Source organism: Aspergillus luchuensis, chromosome 5 (genome assembly GCF_016861625.1).
Source record: "Aspergillus luchuensis IFO 4308 DNA, chromosome 5, nearly complete sequence".
In the NCBI taxonomy this organism is placed as follows: Eukaryota; Fungi; Ascomycota; class Eurotiomycetes; order Eurotiales; family Aspergillaceae; genus Aspergillus; species Aspergillus luchuensis.
In genome coordinates, this window is record NC_054853.1 from 1,535,171 (window position 1) to 1,562,526 (window position 27,356).

Here is a 27,356-nt window from a genome sequence, read left to right on the forward strand (position 1 = left end):
CTGTCATGTGAGGTATCATGTAGTGGTCTGTATTCCTGACTTTCTTATTATTAAATCTCTTTCTAAAAGGAGGGTAAGGGAGAAGGGGGCATTATATAGCCTCTGCAATATCATAGAAGCTTCCTGAATTTTCAGCTGTCCTAGTAGGCGGTGGTAAAACACTGATATTTCTAGCAAGTGGCGTTCAAGAAGTTGTTGCGAGCCAACTTCCTGAGTCATGTGACTGCTCACCATTTCATCATTTATGCGTTGGATTTGCGGTAGGACACATATGTTCGTAAGTTATTACGTGATATATACTAACAAAACCGTCACAATGTTTCGTCAAATACAGATCGTAACGTATTGGATGTTGCTCAAATAATCGGCTCGCGCTAAGATCTTGGTAGTGGGGCCAGATAACAATAGTCATGTGTTTGATGGTCAGAGGAATTTCGAGACCGCCTGTAAACAGGCCCACCACTCCTGTCAGGGGCTATCTCCGAAGAGATTGATACTAAACAGGCCCACCATTCCTGTCAGGGGCTATCTCCGGGGAGATTGATACTAAACAGGCCCACCACTCCTGTCAGGGGCTATCTCCGGAGAGATTGATACGACACAGGCCCGCCATTCCTGTGAAGGTGCACACTGTTGCGCTTGCGCATTCCGGTGAGTGAGGACGGGAAGCCTGGTCCTGGAGCGAACAAGACTGGGAGACGCCGGCCTTATATCTCCAAGCGCTCCGGTCGCCCGGCAAGACCAACCGTGCAGCATTAGTATCCAGCCTCGCCGACTTCGATTACCAGAACCGTCATGCGGTCGAAATGGACCTCAATGGTCGTTCAAGTGCGGGGTGGGCATCTGGCCATCTCTGCGTGTGCTCTCTCCTACCAATTGCCCTGGGGCATATCCTGGCCTTAAACGAAGAGCAAATCCCGAACCCACCTCCCCAAATGACCATGCAAGCCTCGGTTCAAGACGCCATCTGGGGGAAAATAGGATCGGCGTGGGCAGGGCGAAGATGTGTGCGACCCATGGAACGGCGCCGTTGGTCAATAGGCGTCTCAAGTACACAACGATACTTGGAAAACGGTTCCAGATCTGACCAGTGGGCTCAGTGGAGACCACTTGGAAACAGTTGGGCAACCGTGGTCCGACAGAGCACAATGACTACCGATTCCTCCCTTTGTCGTAGTACTTTCCAGTTTCTAGAGCACCGGTGCCCAGTACCCGACCGCTGTCGACTTGGGTAATCCACTAGGACGTCATTTTCTGCGTAATGCACTCGAAGCTGCTCAAATTCACCTTGGGAAGCTTCTCGTCTTTCCGACCTGAAACTCAATGGGACAAACTGGGATGATCGAGTACTATATCAGTAAAACCTGAATTTCATTACTTTGTATAGTATTGGCCTTTTTCATTAGGCCCACGTCTTCTTGTCAAGATAGGCAGAAGAGTGACACCCTCGATGAGAGAAGAATGCACCTGCGCCAGAGTGATTCCCGGGCTCCACATGATCGTGGCACGGGGAGAAGCGTGACCTAGGTTGCATCAAGTTCCGTACGAGGCAACGCCATGGATGGATCAGATGGCATTGGGTCGAGTGGGTAATTTTTCTTTGTTTCGCTGACCTGAGTCTAATGGGTTCCTAGGCCACGGCGACTGGCACGCTCGATTAAGGTTTGTTGGGGCTTTCTTAGTTCCAGCACCACCGCTGAGGTTTTTTTTGCTCGCCATTCAGGGGTATAAGCCTTGTAGTGGGTTTTTTCTTGTTTGATTCTCACATATTTCCCAGCTTCGAGGCGTCGACACAGTCTTGTCTGTGATTGCGCTATTTGTGGTCTTGGAAAAACTGCGCTTGCGAGGGAGTGAAGATTCAAACGTGACCTTCCGGATTACTCTATGGATGGATAAGGTCAGAACGAAAGGGTCAAATCTCCATGTTGAGGTGGAGAACCGCTGAAAGTCTCCAGGCAATCTGGCCGACCAGAACCGGTAGCCATGGTAAACTGAGGGTAACGGTGGGCAACGTACTGCTGGTACCGTGTGCTCAAGACAGAATATCTCAGTCATCGAGAGCCTGTCGGCTACGAGAACAGAGAAAGTTGTCGCTATTTTTTGCCTTGGTGGATACTGCTATCTTGAGGGCCAGGCGGTTGTGCTCGTAGCAATGGAATCGTCCAATTCTGCACTCTCTGAGTTTACTCGCATACTATTATGAGTACTCATGCTGCTTTCAGCTATAATAGTCTGTGTTGCTACAGCATTTAAGGTCATCAGTTAAGACCACAATAGCGGTAACTCTAGATATATATGCGTATTTAATTCTTCTGTTTTCAGATGTACGTGGCCTGAGTGGCCGATACTTATCGACTAGACAAGTGAGAAAATCCATTGTCTTGAGACTGGATGATCCATTTCTACCCGGCTCCCAGGATCGAGGCCCGGTCATGGCCACATGCACCAAGAATACGCTCGCCCTGACCAATCTTGAAGCATGCAAGGGCATCCAAAACGCATGGCATGGTTAGCACAAAAATGTTGCGGGACCCACAAAATCCTATATTGCTAGCATCTACCACAGGATATCCCCAGCCATGTCAATGAAGAACCTTTTTGTGGTTATTATACCCACCAGCCGTGCAACTGCCCGCGGCTGACTTGACCGTCGCTGTGCTGTAGGGTGTGGGCAAAACTATCATCACCAGAACACGGCGAACCAAACTCGGCTCACGATTGAAATCCCCAAAGAGGGTTTCTAGAGGACGGTGGGTAAATCGCTGTTCGAGACCAAGGCCAGGCAAGGCAAGCTTCCCAGATGCGATTACTCAAAAGGGGACAGTTTTGAGCAAGTCTGGCACCATAGTACTCGCCGTATAAAAGGAGCCACTGCAATGAGTTCCGGGACCAGAAGCATCCACAACCACTCTCCCATTTCAGCACAAGCATTACCAAACGACATGAATGACTTTATTGATCGGGGACGGCCGGTCAAGCGCAAGCGCGAGGACTGGGCGGGACCAGGCCCGGGACACCGTGACAACGACAAGACGTCAAAAGCTGTTGAACCATTCCAGCAGTCGTCTAAGGTACTCACATTCTTGTCGCACGAAGCATATACAGCATTCCAGATATCGACATGAGCTGACATCTTGTAGGCCATGGCACCGCCACTTCCCAAGGAAGCGCTGTCAAAAGATGAGAAGGTCGCTTCCATTGGCCTGGCCGCCGAGGCATTCCGGCCCCTGATGCGCGAGTTGCAGCAGCTGGATGATCAAAACCCAGTCCTTGCAGAGCAAGCCGCGCGACTGGTGGCCCTCTTCCGGCGCCTCTGGGAATCGTACGTCGCGCAGCATGCCGAGAGCTCGCGCCTCGAGAAGGAAATCAGTCAGATGCAGATCGCCCACGCCTGCCTTGTCGACGAAAACACCCAGTTGAACCGTCGCTGCCAGGACGAGGAGGCCCGCTTGTGCCACTTTCGAGCAGCGATCCAAAAATTACGAAAAGGTGTGATTGACGTGTTTGAAAAGTGGGAGAATTTCCAGATGACGGAAGCTCCGGCAGCGGGCGGTGCGGACGGACCGACGCAGGAGGAGGAGAACGTGGCAGTCATTGTGTCCGCCGTGCATGCCCAAGGGGACCAAGGCACCAGCGCTTCACAATAGAGCCGATGGCTAGGTACACGATGAACGAGAATGGCGAATGATGTATCCTTTCTCCATCCACGTCGAACGGCTTGTAGCTTCAGGGCCGACAACTGCGTGCCAATCCGCATGATCTTTCACGACGTCGGGGAACCACTCCTGTAGAACCTTGCCTCCCGTCCAGTCTCCCCCTCGCGCTAATGCTTCCGCTACTGCAGGCAGAAAAATACCCAACCCCGTGGTTTTTCCGATAACATAGCGATGATCATTCGCAACCATCCCGTCTTCGGTTGCATAATAATATGCCAGGTAATTTGGCTCGTATGGCACCGGCGACATCGTGTCGGGCGAGGCTTCGTTGCCTCCAAATATATGCATGTCAGCCTCCAAAGCCGCTTCCGAGAGACCCGGAGTTGTTGAACTCCCATGTATGCTCTTTAGTGCTGCTTTGACGCAGTTTCCGCTTCATCCATGTTCACCAGCGGCACCATATACCCTGTCCGTGTCACCGGTGGGCTGAGACTTAACGCCGGACGGAACATCGAGCGGAAAGATCGTGAGGTTGAATCTCAGGTCGCAGCCAAATGAGAGCAGCTGTTCTCTAGCTTTCGAAAGTTTCGCGTCCATGTCCTTGCGCATCGTAGATACCTTTACTCGACTGAGAGTCCCAATAACGTAAAGAACATTTACAACCCCCTGTCTTTCTCGTCGAGGTGGCAGCTGATCGTAGCACAACCGGATTGCCCAGTTGGAGACGTCACGAGAATTTATTAATTGAAATTCGCCATGTTCCTCCATTCGGTGAAGTTCACATTTTGGAGTTTGGGTAATTCTCGATGCCTGAAAATCCATCTCGTGCTTTATTTCGTAAATTTCCAACACAGCGCCCGATATTGGCGGTAAAGATCTACCCGACCGAGGCCAATGCATAAGCAAAAGGATAAACTCGCGGGGGAGTACAGGCTAAGGTCCCTTTCACATAAAAATCGAGTACATTGCTCAGAACGTGGCATGCAGAAATGCTTCAAGGGCTTGGGCTATTCCGTACCTCTTTCAAAGTATCTTGGAAGCAGCTCACGAAATAACTTAAATATACGATAATGTCAGCGCCGCCCGCATGCTTGAAGAGCAGAATGAACACGAAAACATTGTTGGAGGCTTTACCAGGAGAGATCTTTTGCCTGATCCTGGACCATCTTCACCTCCCAGCGGTAAGTGAGATTTCGCGCGTCTCACGCCTCTCAGAGAGCGATGTTTGCCATTTATCTCTGGCGATGTCATTCTGGACTTTTACAGAAGAGAGCTTTGCCCGCTTGGACAATGTCAGAGAATCCCGAATATGTCATTTTATCACATCTCTAGGGTTTAAGTTAGGTAGAGCCAAAGCAGGTAATAATTTCTGTCGCAAAGAACATCAAGTGACGTCCTTGGGTAACAGCTGTGCCTAGTGCATTACGCCACCGGCTTTCCCAATCTTGGGCCAGTGAGCACCGCCGGGGACGTGGTAAAACCCGCGGAGAGCATGCATATCACATTCCCTAATGCGGCTCTCTGGGTTGCGAATCAGTCCAGCATCGGCGACGCCGACATGCAGTGAGCCATCAATTTTCTGGTGTCTTTCCCTCGATTACAGAAAGTAACAATCCGTATCCAGAAACAGGATGACGCAAGCGTACCACTGCAAGATCCACTAGGTTTATACACGCTATGTCAGGACAGGAAGTACAATGTGACTCAGGTCTGTACCCTTGCCAGGGGTATCAGCAGCTCCAGGCAGCAAGGTCTCGACTTGAGAGTCATTCGCCTTTCCAACCTGTTTTACCCCGCTTTCTCGACCAATAGTGAGCGCAGCGAGCTGGCAGAGTGCCTTGAGCATCTCCTCCGGGATATTCCGTCCATACAGGTTGCTGGCGATGGCTTTCCAATCGAACTTCTCTGTCGGCGCAGCATCGGTCTCCAACACCTCGACTTGAAATCTCTGAGGATGTCATTTGGCACGCTGAAAAGCTTCCTTCACACCAACTCTCAATCTGTCCGTATCTTGGAAATATTTGATGTGGTTCTCACTCAGACGCCTGATTGCGGACCAAATTCTCTGCCAATGCAGCAACTTTTAACCAGAGGCTAGAGCAGCCGGCTTTGTTCAAGGGTTCTCATTCGCTGCGCTAGTGCAGTGAACACAATATTCCTCACAGCTCATTCGCTCGAACGATGTAGACTATAGGACTCAAATAGTTATCGGCTCGATTGGGGTCTAGTCGAGAGCAAGTTGACTACGAGGCGTGGCCTCCTTAGTAGTACCCTTGTCTTGAGTAGTACCCTTGTCTTGAGTAGTACCCTTGTCTTGAGTAGTACCCTTGTCTTGAAAGCTCACATGTACATCCGTCAAGAGAGGGGCCCATTCTCCCTGCTTACTTGGTTCATAAGCCAGCACCGCTCTTTGCGATAGCATAAGTAGCCACTCTTCATAGACGACTCTGGATATTCCACAAGATATATTGACCGAACTTGTCTCGGAAGGCCCCTACTGACTCTCATACGAGCCGACAATGGATAACGCTAGCCATTGTTCACGCGAGGGCAGCAGCCATTGTGTGCCTCAGAAAGCAGTGGTTATTGGTCTTTATGGAATATCAGGGGTGGGTAAGTCAATTCTACTTGATCGACTTAAACGAGAATTGGGTGAAGAATTATTCAACTACCATGAAGGCTCCGCTGTTATTGCCGATATCGTACCTGGTGGACTTGAGGCCTTCCAGTCGCTAGAGGAAGGAGAAAAAGCCTGCTGGCGCAAGCAGGCCATCGAAACCATCAGAAGAACGTCGATCGAGACGAGAAAGATTGCCGTCGTCACCGGGCATTTTATGTTTTACTTGGTAGCGTATTCCGTCGCTTGGCGTATGGGCATGGAAACCACTACTAAGTACGGTTCGTTGATCGACAGTTCGGAACCTTCCCTAGCCTAGGAACACGGCGTCATTCGGTTGACTTCACAGTGACTTGTGGTCTGTGGGAGGGGCAACATGTTTGTGTGCTGTGGCTCCACTAGCGTGGTCGGAGGGATGTACCTGATGAGTAATGCCGCCATGCCCCTATAATTAGGTACCTGGGACTCTCACTGCGATGGGACTTTTTTTCGCGGACAGCCTAGTTCTTCCGATACGCCATGCAGCAAGTTACCGTCTCACTGTCCCAGGCCATCGACTTTGCCCGGCTTTGTCAGGGCCCCCAAGTCCATTCACTGAAGGCACTAGTCAAGCAATACGGTGCATTGATCACAAACCACGGGATCTTGTCCACCGCGAGGAATGGCTACTGCTCCAGTGGTGCTTTTTTTTTCTCGCAGTCAATGCTACCAGCCGTTGCCCGAGTGAATCCGCTCTCGAGCGACCAAGCAATCTTGAGTCAGCTGACCCCGCCTTTTCACTACTCGGGGCGTAAAGGTCGGCAGCATTGAAATGCCCAAAAAAAGCCTGGATATTGCAAAGGATAACTAACTGGTATGACTAACGTAATGTTCGGTACAGCAACAGAAGGTGAGATGCCAGGAGTTCTGAAGTTGCGATCGTGTGTTGCACTCTGAATGGTGTCGAGCCGCCGGGAATGGCATGCAAATTTGGCCCCAGGGACACGCTCTGACCCAGCGAAGCTGCTCGCGCGGTGTAGCCCCACTCCTCCGTAGCGACCGACGGACTATCTACAGTATACCTGTCTACTCCGTACACAGCTTTTCCGGAACCTGAGGTGACGGCGTGGATAGTACTGATCTCTGATTGATGTCTGTGCGAGGCCCACCTTTTTGACTGGTGTACAAAGTACCTGAAGCCCCGCAGGTTGTGGAGTCACCAAGGAAGGAGTTAGCGCCTTGTCCGCTCGTTTGATTGGTATCAGCCATCGCCCCTCGATTTGGTTCATGCGATGTCCGATTGAAGCAATGCGAGTGTCGCATCTCCACCACGGAGTACCTCTTCCATTATAGGAGCTGCTGTGCTTTTCTAGAGATGCAATCTGTAAGCGCCCAGTTACTGGTGCGCGTGGAGGCCAGGGCTCCCTTGAATGGTCAATCCGCGCCAGATCATTGGGAAGAGACATATTACGTAACCTTGGGACTTAGCAACTGTCTGGCCTTCCGCGACTGGCTCGACCGGGCCTTACCCCTGTCCTGGAGGACGACAGAATAGGTAGTATCATGCCTTCAAATACATAGAGCGAAACTATGCCCTGGTAGTTCGGTCTATTGCCAAATGTAAAAGTTCAGCTCGGATATCCCAAGCCTGATCCTGTGTACAGATCGAAAGCTACTAGCTCTACGATTTCACTGGGTGGCAACAGACGATGATCACGCCAACGCATGGTTGTTATTGGGAAAACTCAATAATAGAGTGAGAAGTAGGTTGTATTACTGTACCGACTAGATAGGTATGACAACATGTAGGTGCCTCAGATACAATTGTTCCAACTCTGCGAGTGTCTCATTCCGCGCCCAACTGCACGCTATTCGCAGTAAGTGTCAAACATATCCTCTCGCAATATATTGGCCGGTCGCTCTATTATTTCCTGGGTGAGAAGGACGAATGGCCATTCAAAGACGAGCATCCTCCCGGAGATGGCCCTGCTTCTCGCATCGAGTGCCTGGCAGATAACAGCAGCCAATCAGAGCCTTCTTGTACTGTACGGGCGATAGGTATGCAGCAAACTTTCGCAATTTTGGTCTTGCCTATCCGCTAATGTCAAGTACGTGCGCTTAGCACTCGCCTAAATGACCGCATATCAGGGCAGCACGTATCCCACGTTATCGAAACACCCAAGAACACCATCCGAATTAATTATCACGTAATCTATCATATTAGTCGGCAAACGCTTGTAAACCCAGACCACCTAACTCACCCAAGTCGACCAGCTGCTGAAATCCGTTGCCACCACATGCAACTCTCATTCGCTCTCCTTTGCTGCCGTCCAAGCGACCACAGCATGTCTCGAACGCAAGCCCCCTACATCCGGTGTAAATCTAGTCCGGAATCGACAAATCACGGGGCAGCTTACATATTCTGTTCAACCATCAAACCTCCATTGTTCTCGTAGCAATAATTTAAGGATAATTCACTTGACTTCCATGTGTCACTGCTACTCGAATAGCAATTTGCCGACAATAACCCGGTTTGAGTCAGCTTCACTTGCTCACATGTCGCTGAATAACTACCACACAGTGCCAACGCCGCGTTCATACCCAGAAGGATTGCAACACTCGACCACATTATAACATTGGTATTTCAAGCACTCTGATTCGCTTTGGTCGAAGGCACATGGTTGGTCCCAGGGATGTACTTATACACTATTTTCATTCCTTCATGCCTATTACTTGTGCCATGTCAAAATGTACGACACCGTAGAAATATCTCAGGCGGATGGCAGCTCCCAGTTTTATGAGGAGCTCAGTCTATATCGACCAGTGTTATTCAGCAGCCATCTCTCGCCACCTTCACCTTTGGTACTATTGTCCGTCATCCCTTCAGGTCCTGGCTTCCCTTAAGATCGGGATTTATGAAGCCCTTGCTTTCGGTGGGGCCTAATATTTCACGGGAACGGTATGCGGCCCCACACTCGGGCCACTTGGAAGAGGTTTCATACATATCTCGCCTACATTACACTGGACGCAGTGACGATTGGCGGTAAATGTCGCGGGGTGTACTCCCGGGCTACTCGATAACGATTATCTCTCTTCTAATTGAACCATAGCTATTCCAGCAGCCAGATATCTCCACATCCACCTTTTGTTATTATTGTTTATCATCCTTTCAGGGCCTGGCTCCCCCTTCGATCTGTATTCATGAAACCCTTTCTTTTATTGGTGCCTGATATTTCACCGGGTACGGTTTACGGCCCCACACCCGGGCCCACTTGGAAGAGGATTCATACATGTCTCGCTCACATTAGACTGAACGTAGTTACAGCTGCGGCAAAATCTACTTAATCCACAAAGGATTGTAATGATGCACTCGCGGGATAGGTTGGCAAAAAAGTTAATGACCGCCGACCGCCTATAGAGCCTAGCTAGTGGGGGCCAATATCCCTTCACACCCGTCGTCTGCAAATAGCTGCCCACTGTTTGAGCTTTGGGCCGGAGGGACATGGTGAAATTTGGGCTAGGGCGGACAAGTTTATATTCCTTAAACCTAATCACTGGTCAAACGATGAACTATGTAGTCTTAAGATGTATCTGCCAGAGCCGATCGACCAGCCACCGCACAGGAAACTTCAACGGAGAGATGCTCTCTGGCAGATAAAGATACCAGTCATCGTCATCCACCAAACTCAAATTACGTGTCAGCACAGTGCACTCATAGTAAAAGGGATAGAAACCACTATCCTCCCAGTCGATAATTCCAGTAACAACATATTTGCCGTTGGAAAAGGGATCCTTTTGTACCATTATATTGGTAGTTCTGACATCACCATGTGTGAACACTGAACCGCGCGCCAGTGTCGACGCATCGTGTTCTAGAAAAGAACGGAGAAGCCTGACATAGGTGGTACTGCCATGATGATGAGCGGAAAATTGCAGATCCTCAAATTCCTTCGCTGTTGTGATACCCTTGAATGAGGCGCATTCATCGACGCGAAGCTCTTTAACTCCCTCTCCACGGATTCCACCAAGCGCATTATCATTATCTTGTCGGAGTGTTCTTAGACGGCAGAATATATCGTCCAGCTGGCGTTGTATCGAGAGCTTTTCTTCATGTAGCAGGCTGGGCCATGTTTGGGCCAAGGTGGTGCCCGGAATGTACGACATGAATATGACGCGGAAGGGACCGAATGCCACCAGTCCATGGGGCCTCGGAGCAGGAATGTCGGGTGCATGATCCAAAAGGTATTGCATGCTCGTGTACTCCGTGTAATCGTTGTTTCCAGTCACGACTTTTGCAACAATGTCTTCGTCACACTTAACCACCACACCTCTGGCAGGGTTCTCCCAGAGTTTCTCTGAGGTCCAAAGCAGTCGTTTCAGGGACAACATAAGCGAATTTCCAGCACTAGTGGGCTGATCTCCCAGCCCTGAAAATTTTGCAAGCAGAGCATTCACCCTTGGGGACAGAGGATAGATGATGGTAGCAGTCTCCGCAAGGTCGAGGCGAGTTCTGAACTCAGGGGGGTTGTCCTCCTGAAATTTCTGGTCTCTATCGGTTCTTGGTCTCGCCGCTATTCCAATTCTTCGAGAATAATTCTTTGGGAACGCTGATAGCAAATTGGCTTCTGGTTCCTGTCTCAGAGTATCATGAAGGTCTTCCATTAACAGGAAATTGATCTTAGCAGCTTTAGGTAGGCGATCATATTGAGCGTTTCGATGTTCATGGAGGTAGAAGTCAGGGAATATTGACATCAGGTCCGCTGCAGGATCGTTTTCCAACGCAGCCTGAAACGCGAGCATAAGGTCTCTGTTCCATTGTGCCGCGTTCGTGTTGGCTAGTGTTATTGACGTTGGGGCGCTGCCCATGATGATTGATTGCACGTGTGTTAGTGGCGAAAGAATGAACTTTTTTTGCCAAAGGAGACAGCGACGGTGACACCTATGAGCGCGATGTGTTTGAGGGTCCTCAACTGATTATAACGGGACAATGAGGCTTTGAGGACTGGTGGCCTTTATTAACAAAGTTTGGCAGATTAGTCATCAGCAAAGAAAATCTATTTTTGGATATGGGGAGTTGACTCGGCGCATCGGTTCACACAAGGTCCACATTCTTGCCATGACTGGCCTCGTCCTAGCAGTAATCCCTATCGGATCAGGCGACCAAAAGGATATCGATCGCGACGCACCTGTTACAACACTGCCTCAACGCACTCATTCCAGCTGGACTTCATGCGTAAAGCGCTCTGTATAACTGTGATAGGCAAATGTAGCTTAAGCTAAAATTTAGAGATCTCGTCAGAAATAGCAGATAATTGTCACCAGCATCATTCAATTGTCCCTTTGAAGGCGGCCACAGATATACCCGCTGCTGACCCCGGTAATTAGCAAGCGAGACCGAGCACTGAACCCGACGAGGGAACAACAAATCGAATACATAGTCGCAGTACGTACTCTGGTATCATGTTGGCCGACCAACCACCCAATCAGGCACCATACGCAACCAAATGGTATACTAGTAAACACATGTAAGCACCCTATACATAACCCGAAAATCATGCCACTAATCGATGGGATACAAGGACCTCAACTCTATGTACTTAGGATAGTACTTATTTGGTCCCCTTTGACCAGATACTACGCTAGCAGGTTACATATGCAGCCTAGGCGGGTTCTTGGTTTTGACCAGTCTCACAGAAGCATTTGTAAACAGATATATGCAACAAGGGAACAACTCTCACTGCAAAGCGGCATAGAGCCACCAGACATTTCCTTGTATGCTATAATCAAAATGGAAGACCATAGTCAACCACAAAGATAGAAAATCGAAGCCCTATAGAGGCGGCCGACCGCTAATTCAGGCCTTCCTGCTTGTCCTCGACCTTCTTTCTGTTCCTTTTGTAGCTCGCATTGCTACGATCGATAATCTTTTCCTCTTCCAACTGATCCAAAAGCTCAAGGATATAGTCCTGACAGTTATAGCCTGGATGTTCGTTGGGGATTGTCATCTTCTGGGCAGCGTCCTTTATAGCATTGATCTTGGAATTATCCACATGACACAGATACACCAGCTCAATGAGGGTAGCCGAGTAACGAGCATTCGAGTTTCTCATTTCGAAGCGGTATCGGGTCGAAGATCCCATGATATGGAGGATGATCTTCTCTGGGTCTGTCGGCCCATCAATGAAGAGGCTCCAGTGTTTGTATATGCCTTCGTCTTTGTAGATGGCGACACTTAGTTCGGAGGTGGACGACATGTTGGCTGTAGATGGCTATTTATCTTTGGTCCAAGAAGTTAGAATATATCTTCAGAGGCCAACAGAGACAATCAATAAAGTGAGAGAGAAGGGGCAAGGGCAAGATAGGTTCAGGGAGTGAAGTCACTTACCAACAAGATATTGACTTGTCTGAAAACGTAGGCTTGAACTTCAGTTGATCTTCGGTGAACAGCAAATTTATCGGAGGCCTTCGAAGGATCTTTGGGGTATTAAATACATTAGATGAGCACCAAGACCAGAAGTGATGACATACATCGTTTGCGGGATGATACGCGAAGAATGAATTTGGGTTACCAATCATTAGGCGCATGCATATTCACCATGCATATTATAGCACCTACACCTATTCGGCGTTAGATGTTTCATATGAGCGACATTAGTTGCCGACTTCACATGGTGGTCTTTCCAGTTGGACCAGGCCACTACCAAGATGTCCGCCCCATGAACGTGTGAACGGCTGGACGCTCTGACCTACTTTCTAAGTTGGCGGCTATGCAAACTGCAAATGCCCTGTCACGCATGTATTCAGCCACGGATCAATCACACGTCTATCATTGGTCAAAGAACCCTGTCAAATAAGGAGGCGCTTTCAGGTCTCTATATTTATTATCGAGTTCCGCCCACCTTCGCTCATATCTGCCCGTTCCTGCTCATATCTGCCCATTCCTGCTCACATCTGCCCAAATCTGCTCACATCTGCCCAAATCTGCTCACATCTGCCCGTTCCTGCTTACATCTGCCTGTTCCTGCTCACATCTGCCCAAATCTGCTCACATCTGCCTATGTACCTTCTTCTGCGTTGCTGAAACGTAGTCAACACACCATGAAACCTGTCGATCAAAATATAGTCTCTTTACTTGAAGCGGAGAGAAGAAAGTTTGATGCTATAGACTACACCCCGCCTGCTCGTCTCATGCAGCGATGCAAAGCTGCTCTTCGACTACTGAAAAGCGATATCCCCAAGCAGCCAAGGCAAACACATCAACGGAATGACATAGCTAAACGAAACTTGACCGCATTGTTTGAGATCAGCGCGGATGTTTGTGTTCTCCGCTCTTTGACTTTGACAGTGACCGAGCTTGGCTCGAAGCGCGATTATGGACTCGCTCCGGTATTGACCGAATGGTGGACTGGCGTGCAACATCCGCGGAGTCTCAGTAATATCTCTCGGGACCTCTGCGTGGAGTTCGGCCTGCAATATTTGGACGACGCAAATATCTCAAAGACGATCCACCAGGATGATAGAGTTTCTGAAGTCTCAACCAGTGGTGGGCTGGACTTGGTTACAACAGGAATGGATTCTGATAACAGGCTATTTCATGAAGGTGAAAATCCAGAGGGCTCTTCAAGAGGTAACTTTCCGATCACCCGCCACCCGTTTGCTATGATAAGATACTCGGATTCTGAATATGGAAATGAAGGAATGCCGGATCAATACCATGCTCAATTGGACCGGCGAGACGAGAATCCTCTACAAGTGAGCACTCCAAGAAATGCACACGGTATTTTTATATTACGTCTTTCTCATGAAGCATGACTAACCACTACATAGATATGAATCAACTGCCTCGCCCGGAAAACCAGCCTTTGCAATCGGTCCTTCCTTTCCAAAAATCTGAACTGCTCGACTTCCTTGATTTTCCGGAAAATCCTTGGGGAAGAAGCACACTTTCAAGTGTACTTATTTCTGCTCGTCAGGACCTGAGGTTGCTTATGCCTTGGACTGGTACACCTCTTCCTTGCCTGGAAGTTAGATTGGAAGTGCCAATAGGGTTCAGTGAAGCATTTATGAAATTCCGCCAATCTAGACTTGCCGCCGGAAATATCGAACAGAAGGCTGCCCATAAAAACGACAACTATGGCCTCGCCTTAGAATAATGAGCCACCATCCAGTGCCCTGGTCCGGACCTGTCATTATAATGTCCAACTCATTTCCGTGAACATACACAGCACCCACTCCGCCGTCTATCTGAACAAGAACTGCACAAGACGTACTCCAATCAACAGAATCTAAATCATGTACCTCGGCTTTTTTTGCAGACACTATCACGTCTTCACCCGTCAACTCCTTCACTTTGGCTTTAAGAAGCACATCATCATGCGCGATATCATCCACTTGAAATTTCTGCTCTTTTTCTATTTTGCTCGAACCCCCAGCCATAGCCGCAACAAACGGGGTTTGTGAATAGGGTGCAGGGTGCCGACGGTGAAGCGGTCATATGCTGCCGTTCGATTTGGTGTTTCTCGTGCGCTCTGCCCTCTTTTCCTTTTTCCCTTTTCTTCCCCTATAGAGGCTCTTCAAAATAAAGAGTTGCAGACTGTTGAATGATTGAGCCCCTGTATTATGGAGTTAAGTCATTAGTAAACCCGAGTTTGCTTTGACATGCCATGGGAACAATAGCCTCACTAGTGATAATTTTGCGACTCTGCAGAATTCTCTTTGGTACATCCGGTCTCGTCTTGCAAGTTCGCCAACCCGAGCATCAAGACATCTTAAAATACCAAGAAGATAATTTGAACGAGAAGACTTTTTGGATCAACTAATGGTGTTGGGCATCCATACATCATTTTTCAGACGAGGGTAGGGTGAACTTGCCTAGAGCCTTCGACAAGCGGGGATTAGGAGGGGTAGGTAACGTGACAATGAAAACCTCCCGGTTGCTTCTGGTAAGACGGGGAAGACGGGGATAGTACGATTTTATATCACGTGTCAATGGGGGAAGAGTAACCATCCGAGGCAGGGCCCAAGTACCTCTTAGATTGAGTAAGTTTAGTTATGGGCAATGAACGGGAATTAGGTACTCCGTACACGAGTTGGTCTCGGCCAGCTTCGGGCTGCCCATGCCTGCCCATGTCAGAATTTTTAGGTTTGTGTAAGATACTGTCTATTCAATACACAATTCTTACCAGACGCAATACCCGTCTCGCATGTATTACTAGCCCTGGAGGGGAAACTACTGAAATCCCCGAAAACCTATACATATACTTAATATGAAAAGGAAGGGAGGTTACAATCCTGAAAATTGACCAGAGTCCTCTATCTCTTCCAGTGTACATGATAAGAGTAGTAGACCTTAGTCTTCCACTGTGTTGAACTTCGTTATGTGGGCTGTAAGATTTCCGAGTCTACGTCTTATTGTTACAGAACGGGACCGGGCCCCCTACTGATCGAAGTCTCTTCGAAGGCACCTGGCAGTTACCTGTTACCCCTAGGTTACCAAGCCCACTGCATGGTAAGGGGCTGTGGTATTGCGCGCCTACTCACTCGGTATGCCTTCTATTCAATTATCCCATGACTGATTCATTCACCTTGCTCTACTCTTGTGTACCTGAAGTTACTACCTCGGTGTCCACTAACCAGAAAGAAAGCATGTGCGTGAGATCTCCGCGGGTGATGTTACGGGTTCTGGACTCATACAGAACAAAATCAAGAGACCATCTATGCCTAACAGTTCAATACTGTCCACTGATTTGATCTCATTCTATATATCTACAGTCTGACATACACAAAAACTATCGACTAACAAGACCCAAATCCAGGATTCAAACGGAGCGGCATCGCGCGTGTGTGCCCTGATTTTCATGCCTAGAGTCTCGCAAATCGTCAAATGAGGCCTTGAGAGAAACAGTCAATTTTGTAGCCAATTCCTTCAATGCTTTCTTCTCCTCGACGGCCTGCTTATTTAGTTCATCGATATGCGCTGTTGTAACGCTCCCTATTACCTCTGAACCACCATCAGTTACAGTTTGTATCTCGCATACACTGTCCTGGACCACCTCGCCTAGCTCGCATACTTTCATTTTGTGTTCGTCAGCAATCTCATCGCGAAAATGGTCGACAAGACCGGGCATTTCTGATCTGATGCTGTCTTGAACGATATTATCAAGTTCTGATCTGATGTTATCGTGTACAGCGTCCTGCTGTAATTTAAAACGGCTGTGGATTTCCTCATCGATATATCTTTTGATGTCAGGATCGACAAGATGGACGCCAGGGGGGCCAGATGTCCAAGACTTTGATGGTAGGTCACCATCTACATCCCCTTGAAGGGGTTGTAGACGGTGGTGTCCGGAGCGAATCAATAGCTCACGAACCTGATCTTCAGGAAGTCGGCTAAGCTTCTGCTCAAGATATCTAAGTGAAAAATGATCTGCGTCGTCGGGAGATAAAGCATGTGTAAAGTGGGTTGGACGGATCGAGTTTGAGGATGGTGACGGAGAGCGAGTACTTGGGGTATTGACTTCGGTAGGTGCTCCAAGCCAGTCTGGGTGTGTAAGAAGCGGCCTTTTCCAACATTCCTCGGGTGATAGAGACCGCCCTAGAGACCATCAACAGGCTATGAAAGCTGAAATCTCCTGTAGATGTGGAGATGGGACATACCTCTGACCCGTTTGCCGATGACCGGATTCAGTTCGGGTTGATCATTGTATTGGGATGGATTCACTTGCTCAGCCGGTGTTGATACATGTTCCTCATCATATGGGGGTGGAGAAAGCTTGAATATACTCGGATCTCACTCGACTACACCATGCCGATGATGGTCGAAAGACTCTGGCTGGAGGGTTCGTATTCTAGAGCAAAGTTTTCTCAATGTCTCAAATTCCTCCCCCTGAAATTGTACCCAGGCAAAATGTAGGCGCAAAGATTTTGACTGACAAATATGGGCGAATGCGGTGAACTTTGAGTCTTCTGGATCAGAGGAACTTAGAGACTTTGCCCATGATGGACGAAGAACAATCCCAGGCCTAGCTTAATCGATACTAAGCGTTGAAACCGCCCTAGCACCACTTATAGTTTGCCGAATCTTTGAGGACAATTCCGACGGGCACAGATTGGGGTTGCTTCTCTTGGCTAGCGAACATTCCTGGATCACTTCCGGGCAGATATTAAATGTTAGTGAATCCGGCCTGTTAGTCGAGTTAGCAAGGGCTGCCTTGATACCAAGAGAGATAGATCCTCGCTCGGGGCCGTTGGAATAGGCAATGCGACACTTGGCATCGCAAAATGTTTCGTGCCTGGTACAGAAACGACAACTTTCTTGGTCAACTCCCAGTGCGACTCTTGCAATACAAGCGACATTGGAAAACTCTTAAAGTTCGTTGTGATCTAGAGATTCCCTCGAATAATCGAGTAGCCCTCCGACCCGGCCTTTGAAAAAGCGATGAGCAGCCCCGACTCAGGTGAATGAAGATCAGTGATAGAATTGACAGGACAACAGTAAAAGAGACCGACTAAAAGCTCCTGCGGCCTGGCCACAAGTACATGCTCACTCCAGTTCAAGAAGTTGGAGAGTCCTCTGAAAACACAGGAATGGCACGCCAAGCGGCGAGAACGGCAAGAAGAAAATGATTCCTTGATTGACGAACGACAACAAGGGTATCGAAGCTCTTGCGGCCTAGCCCCACGTACGTACCCAACCCAAGATCCAAACCTGGAATCCTATGAGAACACAGGAAATGGCAGGACCAGCGGCCAGAACGGCAAAGAGCGAATAGTCAAGTCCCTATACGTGATGAGGATGATGGAGTTGATATCCCATAGAACGAAGGTGAAGCATGAGATATCTCAGGGGGAGAAAGGAAGTGAGGAGATTAGTTGAGCGGTCGGCCTTGGGAGAGGATCGATACATAAGGACGGGAAAGGGGACTGGGGCTTGGCATTGTTGACCGCGTCATCTTTGACCACGTTATCTGATAGGTTACCTCATTTTGCGTAGCGGGACGAGCACAGACTCCCATTCTACTGAGACTCCTTCAATTTACAGTACTCTTGTTTCCGCTCTTGTTTCGCTGCTCCCACCTTGAGGTCAATTCAAGACGGCTGATCTCCACTGCAGCCATTGACGACGGGATGCAAAAGCGGTTTTCGTGGTTACAGATCGGATAGACAACAAATTTACCTCCGTTGACGGTGAATGCCCGATTGTGGCCTTAGGCACTAAATATGTCAACTCAAACTATTTTCAATACCAAGTATCTGTGTTGGTGGCGATAGTTGCTGGTATTCTCTATACTGCGGCATCTTGCCATGGTAGGTCAGATATGTCGTGTTCGAGAACGTTCATCTAATCTATATACAAATGTAGCGCTCTCAAACGTTGTATTAATTTACGTATAAGATCTGAAAGGGTATCCTTTATATGTTAATAATAGGGTGGCCCGCCCAACCGTGTGGCCCGTCCGATCGTTGATTACGTTAATGCAAAGGAAGGGTGACTAATTTTCTGCCAATAACGTAATCGGACAACGAACCGGCGCGACAACGAGCCGCCGCTCTGCCTACTAAAAATGCAATAATCAGTTCAAATTTAAGTAATTCAGTACTATATAGATAAATATATATAAATAAACTAATTTGATATTTTTATATTCGCTAGCATATCAGAAACATGATCTTTCAAAAGAAGTTATTAAATATATAATAAAATGATATTCATGGTTATTCTAGATGAAATAATCAATATAAGCAAGACCTTGATATAAGCAATCAGGAGGCGTGTCTCATATAATTGCTTATATCCGTGTTTTTCTGTAGTATTACTCGCCAAAACGCGGGTTGGGTTGGGTTTTCATTTTCTGAACCCGCCCACGGGTTACCCCGGCTGGGTTTCGGGGGTCACCAAACCCGCCCATGGGTTCTTGGCGGGTATGTTGAATATCACGTGATGCCACATTAGCAGGGATTGGGAACAGAGATATATATATATATATATATATATATATATATATGAGGCATCCCGCCCCTGTAAGGATAGAAGTAGTTACCAACGATCATTCAATCTATTCTCACTTCAACAGGGTACCCGCGGGTTACCCAAGCTACCCAAAGTTTGCATAATTTCAACCTAGCGCAGGCAAACAGCCAGACAGACGTGTGGCCAATTGGCCATGACGCCAAGTAACGTGATCACGCGTTTGCACACACAGCCCCACACACTATGCTTTCCCCGTATTTCTCCAAACTAGTTGCACATGGTCACATTATTTGCATTGTTACAAAAGGAAAGCCGCCCAACTGCCTGCTGGAGGGCCTAACATATCTATCATTAGAGAAAAATAGAACCCTCCTTCCAATGCGTATCGAATGTACCCAGTGGCTCCAGCATGTAAACCAGGTTACGCCGTACCCGTTGGTGCCGGCACACGATACTCCAGGCTTTACACCATGTCCGGTGGACGACATACTGGCTCGGGGCGTTTGACAGACGCCTCGGGTACACAGTTCACAGGCCGGTTTATGCTCCGACCGCGAGCGTGCGTGGCCTCCTGCGGTGGCACACCGTCCGGGTGATAGTGATAGCGCAGTCGATCCACGGCGCTCCGGAAGTCATCCAAGATGATGGTGTCGCTCAGGCATTTGAAAACAAACGTCAACTACAGTAGGGCCAGCATGCTGATCTTCCCCTCGTCAGTGGCGGCCGCTCACCTTCAGAACGGCTCCATCCCCGGGGGGTAGCCTAGGCGATTCTCGACCCGGATCGCACACATGTCCACCACCGCAAACACGACGGAGATCACCATGAACAGGAGCATGACGCCGAACCGCGGGCTGATGCAGATCAGCTGCACCAGCGAACACCCATAGCCCCGCTGGATGGTGTACAGGAGAAAGCAGGTGGTAAAGATCCACCAAGGGTCCCTAGATTCGCATCAGCAATGCGGAGCGTGGGGAGGATCGCACTCGGACACCGCACCGGAAGAGCGGCTCGAGTGGCCGAGTGGTGGTATATAAGGCCTGGTTCCGATTGAAAAAGGCAAAGTTGGCATAAATTTCGACGACCCAGTACGGCTGGGCCGCCAGCAGGGTGATCAGATACAGTCGTGTGCCCCAAGGGGTGAAGAAGCCGCGAATCTTCATCCGTGCAATCACGTTGTGGAGGGAATGCGAGATTGTGAGACCGACGGCCGTAACCGAAAGATACCAGCCCTGGGCAGGCGCATGGAAAAAGATGAACGTTCCGTGCCCGAGGACCAGGGCGAGCTAAGCGTCCGCATCAGCACGGGATAGTGCCCCATTCGCCGCAACGAGGCAGCCAACTTACCTCTGCCACGATGAGTTTGTGCAGGAGCACCCCCTTTTTCATGTTGGCTGCGGTGATGGCAATCATGACAATAAGGGAGCCTACCAGGACTCCTTGTCCCCACGCCTCCACGACAAGGATGTCCGGGTCTGTATATGCTGGCCAGCACTTGACATCATATCATCGCTATTCATTCGACTGCTTCGACGGTGGAATGGCAAAGACCCTCCATGAGTGATGAGGTATCTTCATATTATCGTGTGAGATTGGGTAATGTTCGCCGCTCGGCATGGTCAACTGCCGTGAGCGGGGGAGATTAGGAGGAAAGCCGATCGACTGTGATTGTGACCGGTCAAAGATCGACGGGGGGCGCCGCCAGAGCCTCTTGCTGTTCTGACACTGTTCTCAGGAGTAATGGTAGCCTTCGGAGGTCCAGCCGCGCCTCAAGTGTGGGCTTCTTTGCCACTCCGGATGAACAGTCGAATACCGTAACCCGTAGTGTACCATCCGGGCTTATCCATTCAGGGAATAAGCCGAGACTGTAGGATTTCGGAGAGACCGTTCTTACTCTCTGTACGCCTGGCTGCGAGAACCAAGGCCGACGGAGGAATAGACTTTCCGTCTATTTACTTTAGCGTCATATGAGATAAAGAAACGGAGGAAGGGCACAGCGACCACGAAGATGGCCCCATTGAAGGAAATTCCACTTGTACAAACCGGGTTTCCTTATCTGACGGCCCAAAAACATTTAGTAAGTGACATCCTCCAGTCAAGGATCAAATAACGAACGGTATAAGCCGAAGAAGTACTTCCCGACATCCGCACGGTTTACATCAACGGTCCGTAATCCGCAAGATTGCCAGGACGGTTACAATTCTAAATTTCTAGCCCCTAGGGGTGCTACCGTTTCACAGGCTTCTTATTAATATACATCGGGTGGATGTACTCCCGCGATTGCTAAGCTGTACCTCGACCATTTCCACACTTTCTTCCCCAGGCTTTTCAAGTATATTTGACTCTACCACTCCACCTCACATCCTGTATCACTGATGCAGAAGAACACACTAACGGGGGTTGGGCCTCCGGCTAAGATAAAAGGTTTGTCCCTTCACCCAACAATGATTTGGGGGAACTGACATGGTCAGCTGCAGCCTCGAGGACACCGTCCAGGAAACCAAAAAATTACCCTCTTGGGGGTGTTACCAGAGCGCGATTATACCAAGCCCTCTACGAGGCGCGGCTTGAAGTTCAGAGGCTCGAAGGAGGATTGTGGTCACAAAATCATGCAGGGTCGATGTGGGTTCTGCCGCAGACATTTCAAGAACTCTACAACTTACGACCGCTATGTCGACTTCAATCCACCGCCCTGGCCCGAGCTAGACAATTGGTCGAGAATGAGCGGAGTATACCTCCGAGAGAGCTGATGGGAAACCAGGAGACGCCCCAATGTGACCGGTGTGGAACCAAGGCACTGGACGTGGCCCTCGCTCCGTGTTTCCATAGCTTATGTCCGGGATGTGGTCGAGCTGGAGCACCAGGCGCTTCAAATGATATGTTTCAATCCTGCCAGGTGTGCTCTCCCTCTAGTTTCCAACAGTCCGGAAGGATTTAGGCGTATAAGCTACTGCTGTTCAGGCCGCTGCGTTGACCGGAAGTGACATTGCCTTGCGGAAAGCGATGCTTACGAGCGTCAAGGCGAAGGGACGATAGATGGGGGATCATGAATAATGTAGGATCACTAAGAGACTATGGTAGCAAGTACGGAATTATATTGTTATTGTTTACGAACCGATTATGCTCTTCATTGCAGATTCTTTGAAATCCGTGAACCATAATAAAGATCTTTCACATTAGCCGAGAGAAGAGATGCAGAAGATGAGGTATTGCGATAGGTAAAAATACTGGTTTCCAAATTCTTTAGAAACAAGACAAGTAGGCAATGGATCCGAAATTGCGAGGGGTTTCAATTGAGGCTGGGAAATTCAATCGAATATCCAGTAGTCTCCCCGTTATGCTTCGCTTCCAACTAATCAGAAAGCTTTCCTATTGCCGCTGTACGATTGCCTCTTCGCTGATCAGCCTCTGTGCGTTGCAACTTGGGGAAGCGCATCAAACTCTGCAAGAGGGGGGGAAAGAGAACAAGGAGCGGAAAATTTGTCCTGAATGTATGTAATGTCCTCCGATGATGTCCCTGGCCAGCCGCATGAGAATCTGTCAGTGCCCTGGTGGATCCATATCAGTGGCAATCCTACTTGGCTAGCAGAGAAATAGGGGATTGTCGATAAGAGTGGACATGGCCTTTCATTGCTGGACAATTCATCATGGACAACCGACGGCGGACGATCAGCAGCATCTGGCGGTTGGAGACAATCGTCAGGACCGGTCGGTTGCGAGACCGGGCGGAACCTACCATGCGAACACACTGCGATGGGGGTCGCCAAGAACCATTGTCGAAAGCACAAAGCTGCCGTCCCTTGGGCCGCTGCTACTGTAGCATGGGAGTTCAAGGCACTATAGGAGAGATGGAGGTTACATGTGAGTCGGACGGCGGCCCGGCTGTAGGTTGGAGAGCCGTCTTGTCCGTAAGAGATGTAACCTCGAAATCTCGAGCAGCTCAAAAGGCAGACTAGCCCAGTGCCAATGTTGGCTGACAACTCTCTCCTCTACGGGAACAGGACTGACGATGTCGAGCGACAGTGTTCGCCAAAATTAAATTCCCTCGTTAGATTTGCCTACCATTGCATTGAAATCTTTCGCATTAGATTCTCCCCACGACAACAGAACCATGGGATCTGAACTTGGGGTCACTGCCGCATCCACGCCCCAGCCAGCCTATACTCCGGTCAGTATATGGTGGACCTGTTGGGCGGGCACCTGGACGGTTATTGTTGCGTCTGGCGTGGTCTATCTCATCGCCCATCGCAACACACCTCCTCTCCTGCTGCGAGGCCTCGGGCTGTCGCTGTCCGCTGTTGTTATGCTCCATGTTTATTGGGCTTCAGTGCAATTCGGAACCATGATTGGTACCATCATGCCCGGAGATGTCGAGTACTGGATCATGGGCACCTATCTACCATGTGGCATTGCCCTGTTCCACACGTCAAGCAGTCGCTTCTACCACGTGGCAAAGCTTCAGGAAGGCTATATCATTCGCAGCAGTGGTGGGAATGATTTATACTCCACGAGGGGTAAGCTCGGTGCCGTAGACCGGTTCCGTCGCCTTGCATACACTACCAAGATCCTCGTGCTTGTTACGGTGGCGTCACTCGTTCAGGTAAAACGGCCACCACCTACTCCTATTGGCGATGATATCGGTGTCTAATTGAGTCATTAGGTATTTCTCACGGTCTTGATGTGGCTTATCTCCCGCAAATGGCACCGCACTTGGGGGATTCCAGGCACCGAGGTCCATGGGACCGAGATGCAGCAAACGTCGGAAATGGGCCGGGGCTGGGAGTGGTAAGAAGACCTCCAACATACACCCGGCGCATATATGACGCGAGCTGTGTGCTAACCGATATGCAGGTGGCCTGGCGTGTTGGGACAGGTCTTCTGGTCCTGGATTGTGGGCCCCGTCGTCCTCTGGAAATCCCGTCACATCCACGACACCCACGGCTGGAGAGTCCAGACGATAGGCTGCGTCATCGCCAAGTGAGTCAATCGGTCCGATGAGGTCTGTCGCACGACTAACCCGTCATCTAGTCTCCCGGCGACGCCGATGTGGCTCATCGCTGTCTATGTTCCCGCCATGGAGCCGGTCAAGCAGTACTGGCTACCGCCCCAGTGGTAGGTGCTCTCTGTGACCAACAGGAAAATAGAAACGAAGAAGAAAGGAGTCAGGAAAACAGGGCTGACACCTGTAGGATTTGCCTCTCTATCTGGGTGATGGAGGTTTTTGCTGTTCTCCTGCCGTGCCGGGAGGTAATGCGCCATCACGCTATCCGACAAGGAGCCTTCGATTCGATCGCACGGTGGGAACCAAATACCAATCCTTTTGCTGATGGCACCATGGCCCGCAGGTCAGCCTCCATTCTTGCCGAGTTCACAGGGTCTGGCCGGGAATCATGGAATAGATCTCTTGGCTCCAGTTCCAGCTCTCGGGATAGCATATTCACCAAACGTGCGCTTGAATATGTCTTGGCGCGCAATCCTGCCCCGCTGCAGGATTTCTCTGCCCATCGCGACTTTTCCGGAGAGAATATAGCTTTTCTGACCCGGGTGGCAGAATGGAAGAGCTCGCTGCCCCATGCGGTCTGGGATAGCAGAATCTCAGACTATGGAGATCTTACCGACTTGATTCGGGAGCAGTTTCACCGCGCGCTGTGTATTTACACGACGTTCATCAGCGTTCGCCACGCGCAGTTACCGATCAACATCTCTTCGCAGGAACGGAATGAGCTGAAGAACGTATTTGAGGGCCCTGTTGTGCTTCTCTTCGGAGACGGGCGCCCGGTCAATCCCGCCGTTCCGTTCGATTCGCCAGGCTATGGCCCCACGCCCTCAGCGTCTCCGATCGCCTCCATAAAGGCCGACTCCAGTTTGCTAATTACCGACAACAGTCGGGTGCAATACTGGGGCGAAATCCCCCAAACATTCAATGCGACGGTCTTTGACCGAGCCGAGGAGAGCATCAAAGACCTAGTCCTCACCAACACATGGCCCAAGTTTGTTCGAGGTTGCGGCCTCGCAGCTGAGGTTGGTTTGCTCGCGGGGAGCTAGGGTCCTGCGTAGCTGGTTTCGGAACGTCGCACTGTCTTGTTACTATAGAATAGTCGAGCAATAGGTGAAGACCATCTGGTCAGAAGCCCGGCCATACGGTTTGGACAATATCCCTCAGCGGGCAAATGATTGACCGGCCTTTGCCTCACCGTCATGTTAACCATACAACATGGTCATGGAAATACCATTGCACGGGTGGGCGAGGCTACGTGATTGCCCTACGTGCTCCATTTCTGCCGGTCAGGTACGAAACCATCCGGCGAAAGTTGGGAACTCTGGTGGGCGACATAAATGGTTCCTAAAACCCAGGAGCCGTCATCTAGGCCATGGCACCCTGTCCTCGGTTCGTGGCTTCCCCGTATATTTCGACGGGTGATGAGAGCAAGATAACCGCTGGATTGCTTGTCTACCACCCCTCGATAATGTCGAGGGCGTAAGTCCTTAAAGTCGAACCATATGTATTTGAGCAGTGTACGGGACGATTCTGTCCGCCATTCATCAGCTACCTGAAATTGTCATTCTTCCAACCAAAGCATCTTCCCATGTCTGTCTTCCACGCATCTGCCTCTTCAGAAACCAGCTGACAATCTTCGTACGTACCAGATGGGTGATGAAGCCAAAGCCTGCCAGTGAAGCCAATGACACCGAAATTATTGACTCAGCCACCGCTTACGAGTCTACCGTTTCCCGCCCAACACCGCGTTCTACGGGTACTGCAGCAGCGCTTGGAGCGATCTGCGTTCGAGTCTATCCAGAAATGGCAGCCCCAACTCGGTCAGGCTAACGGATGGGATTGTGCCGAGAAGGTAGAATTGCACTTGGCATTCAGAGCGCTGGACCGAAAGCGTCGTACCCATTCCACACCTGGGTTGTTGAAAATTCCAAAGAAGGGGGTTAATCGGTTGCGAGTCGACATTGAGGGTATCCGTCATGCAGCCGTGCACCGTCAGCTACAGGATCACCGTCGTCTTTCACAGCAGTTTCACTCGGCTCGAGAGTTTGCAACCGTATGGCTGCGTGATCCGCAGTCTGCGGGGGAGATTGAGCAGTGCCAAGTGCGGATCAACCGTCTTTTCAGCAGATGGATTGCACGCACCCACCATCTCCAAGGCAATCTGGCTGTGCGCATGGGAAGCAACAGGATACCTGAAGATCGACGTTACCAATTCCTCCTGCGCGAGGCGACGCGGAGGCTCTTGGAGAAAATCAATCACGATTGTATTGAGCAAGTGGACTACATCCTACAAGTGAGCTTTCCGTCATTGTATACAAAGAAGTGAGCAGCGCATGCATGACATGGGAAATGGGCATATCAGCTTGGATACAAAGAAAGCAGGCGCGAGAATACAAGTTTTGAATTAACCATGGGTTGTGTTACTCCTATGCTAACACAGGTCAGCCCCGCAAGGATAAAGATGTCGGTTTATCGCATTTTTTGCCCTCCAATTGACTCCTGATTCCTCCAGCCACTCGACGCAGAAGGTGAGAGGGAACTTCTTGTATCATGGATTGGCTTTTTCTTTGGATCATTGGTGATATATGTCTGGAAGCATCATTAGTGCCCATCGCAGTAAGCAGTGGAGGATCTGGTACATACCTATGTTTCGTCGAGCGCATCAGGGCACGGCGGTGGGAGTCACATAACAGATTTTTCGTCACACTTTTGAGGCGAGATTCCCTGGTGGTCAAATCGGTAATGCCTTGAAGTAGATGCAGCTCTGTGTGTGCGATCTCACGCCACTTTAGATCGACATCGTGTGGGCAGGGATGCCCGTTGTCTAACAACCCAATGCATCTTTCACGATGGAGAGAATCGTAATCCATGGAAACTCGATAATAGCCGGCCATGGCCGGTTTGTAAACGTGTGTTCAGGAAGAAGATAGGGACAGACTGGCGAGACTATAGGAAAGTGGTAATTTGTGCCAACTATCTGGGACGGCACCGGGCCTGGATATAGGTCTGATATTCGTGAAATTTCGGTTCACTTCGATGCCTGCAAAGTGAAGTGCGCTACGAAATGCTATTTAAAGAGCCGCATAGTTCTCTCGTGTTTACACGATGACCCGCGTAGACGAAGAACAATCATGC

The 27,356-nt window shown here is 49.7% G+C and overlaps 10 protein-coding genes across 10 annotated transcripts; 5 read left to right on the plus strand and 5 right to left on the minus strand.

Annotated features, from left to right (window-relative positions):
* Positions 1–2,942: 2,942 nt before the first annotated feature.
* On the plus strand, positions 2,943–3,647 carry AKAW2_50546S (uncharacterized protein; the record flags this gene model as incomplete). The annotated part of the gene is made up of 2 exons (XM_041690376.1): positions 2,943–3,071; positions 3,141–3,647. 2 exons carry the CDS (start codon positions 2,943–2,945, stop codon positions 3,645–3,647), a joined length of 636 nt encoding a protein of 211 aa, XP_041543967.1.
* Positions 3,648–3,656: 9 nt separating this feature from the next.
* On the minus strand, positions 3,657–4,004 carry AKAW2_50547A (uncharacterized protein; the record flags this gene model as incomplete). The annotated part of the gene is made up of 1 exon (XM_041690377.1): positions 3,657–4,004. One exon carries the CDS (start codon positions 4,002–4,004, stop codon positions 3,657–3,659), a length of 348 nt encoding a protein of 115 aa, XP_041543968.1.
* A 2,171-nt stretch (positions 4,005–6,175) lies between these two features.
* AKAW2_50548S (uncharacterized protein) lies at positions 6,176–6,675 on the plus strand (the record flags this gene model as incomplete). Its single annotated transcript, XM_041690378.1, has 3 exons — positions 6,176–6,269; positions 6,336–6,502; positions 6,571–6,675. The coding sequence occupies 3 exons, from the start codon at positions 6,176–6,178 to the stop codon at positions 6,673–6,675; spliced, it is 366 nt and encodes a 121-aa protein (XP_041543969.1).
* A 3,147-nt stretch (positions 6,676–9,822) lies between these two features.
* On the minus strand, positions 9,823–11,118 carry AKAW2_50549A (uncharacterized protein; the record flags this gene model as incomplete). The annotated part of the gene is made up of 1 exon (XM_041690380.1): positions 9,823–11,118. The coding sequence occupies one exon, from the start codon at positions 11,116–11,118 to the stop codon at positions 9,823–9,825; it is 1,296 nt and encodes a 431-aa protein (XP_041543970.1).
* A 983-nt stretch (positions 11,119–12,101) lies between these two features.
* On the minus strand, positions 12,102–12,506 carry AKAW2_50550A (uncharacterized protein; the record flags this gene model as incomplete). The annotated part of the gene is made up of 1 exon (XM_041690381.1): positions 12,102–12,506. The coding sequence occupies one exon, from the start codon at positions 12,504–12,506 to the stop codon at positions 12,102–12,104; it is 405 nt and encodes a 134-aa protein (XP_041543971.1).
* Positions 12,507–13,440: 934 nt separating this feature from the next.
* AKAW2_50551S (uncharacterized protein) lies at positions 13,441–14,085 on the plus strand (the record flags this gene model as incomplete). Its single annotated transcript, XM_041690382.1, has 3 exons — positions 13,441–13,879; positions 13,949–14,004; positions 14,080–14,085. 3 exons carry the CDS (start codon positions 13,441–13,443, stop codon positions 14,083–14,085), a joined length of 501 nt encoding a protein of 166 aa, XP_041543972.1.
* Positions 14,086–16,070: 1,985 nt separating this feature from the next.
* Positions 16,071–16,379, minus strand: AKAW2_50552A (uncharacterized protein; the record flags this gene model as incomplete). The annotated part of the gene is made up of 1 exon (XM_041690383.1): positions 16,071–16,379. The coding sequence occupies one exon, from the start codon at positions 16,377–16,379 to the stop codon at positions 16,071–16,073; it is 309 nt and encodes a 102-aa protein (XP_041543973.1).
* Positions 16,380–19,955: 3,576 nt separating this feature from the next.
* On the minus strand, positions 19,956–20,635 carry AKAW2_50553A (uncharacterized protein; the record flags this gene model as incomplete). Its single annotated transcript, XM_041690384.1, has 3 exons — positions 19,956–20,166; positions 20,222–20,508; positions 20,570–20,635. 3 exons carry the CDS (start codon positions 20,633–20,635, stop codon positions 19,956–19,958), a joined length of 564 nt encoding a protein of 187 aa, XP_041543974.1.
* A 2,698-nt stretch (positions 20,636–23,333) lies between these two features.
* On the plus strand, positions 23,334–25,267 carry AKAW2_50554S (uncharacterized protein; the record flags this gene model as incomplete). Its single annotated transcript, XM_041690385.1, has 5 exons — positions 23,334–23,822; positions 23,883–24,007; positions 24,074–24,199; positions 24,251–24,334; positions 24,412–25,267. 5 exons carry the CDS (start codon positions 23,334–23,336, stop codon positions 25,265–25,267), a joined length of 1,680 nt encoding a protein of 559 aa, XP_041543975.1.
* A 638-nt stretch (positions 25,268–25,905) lies between these two features.
* Positions 25,906–26,547, plus strand: AKAW2_50555S (uncharacterized protein; the record flags this gene model as incomplete). The annotated part of the gene is made up of 1 exon (XM_041690386.1): positions 25,906–26,547. The coding sequence occupies one exon, from the start codon at positions 25,906–25,908 to the stop codon at positions 26,545–26,547; it is 642 nt and encodes a 213-aa protein (XP_041543976.1).
* Between the last annotated feature and the right edge of the window lie 809 nt (positions 26,548–27,356).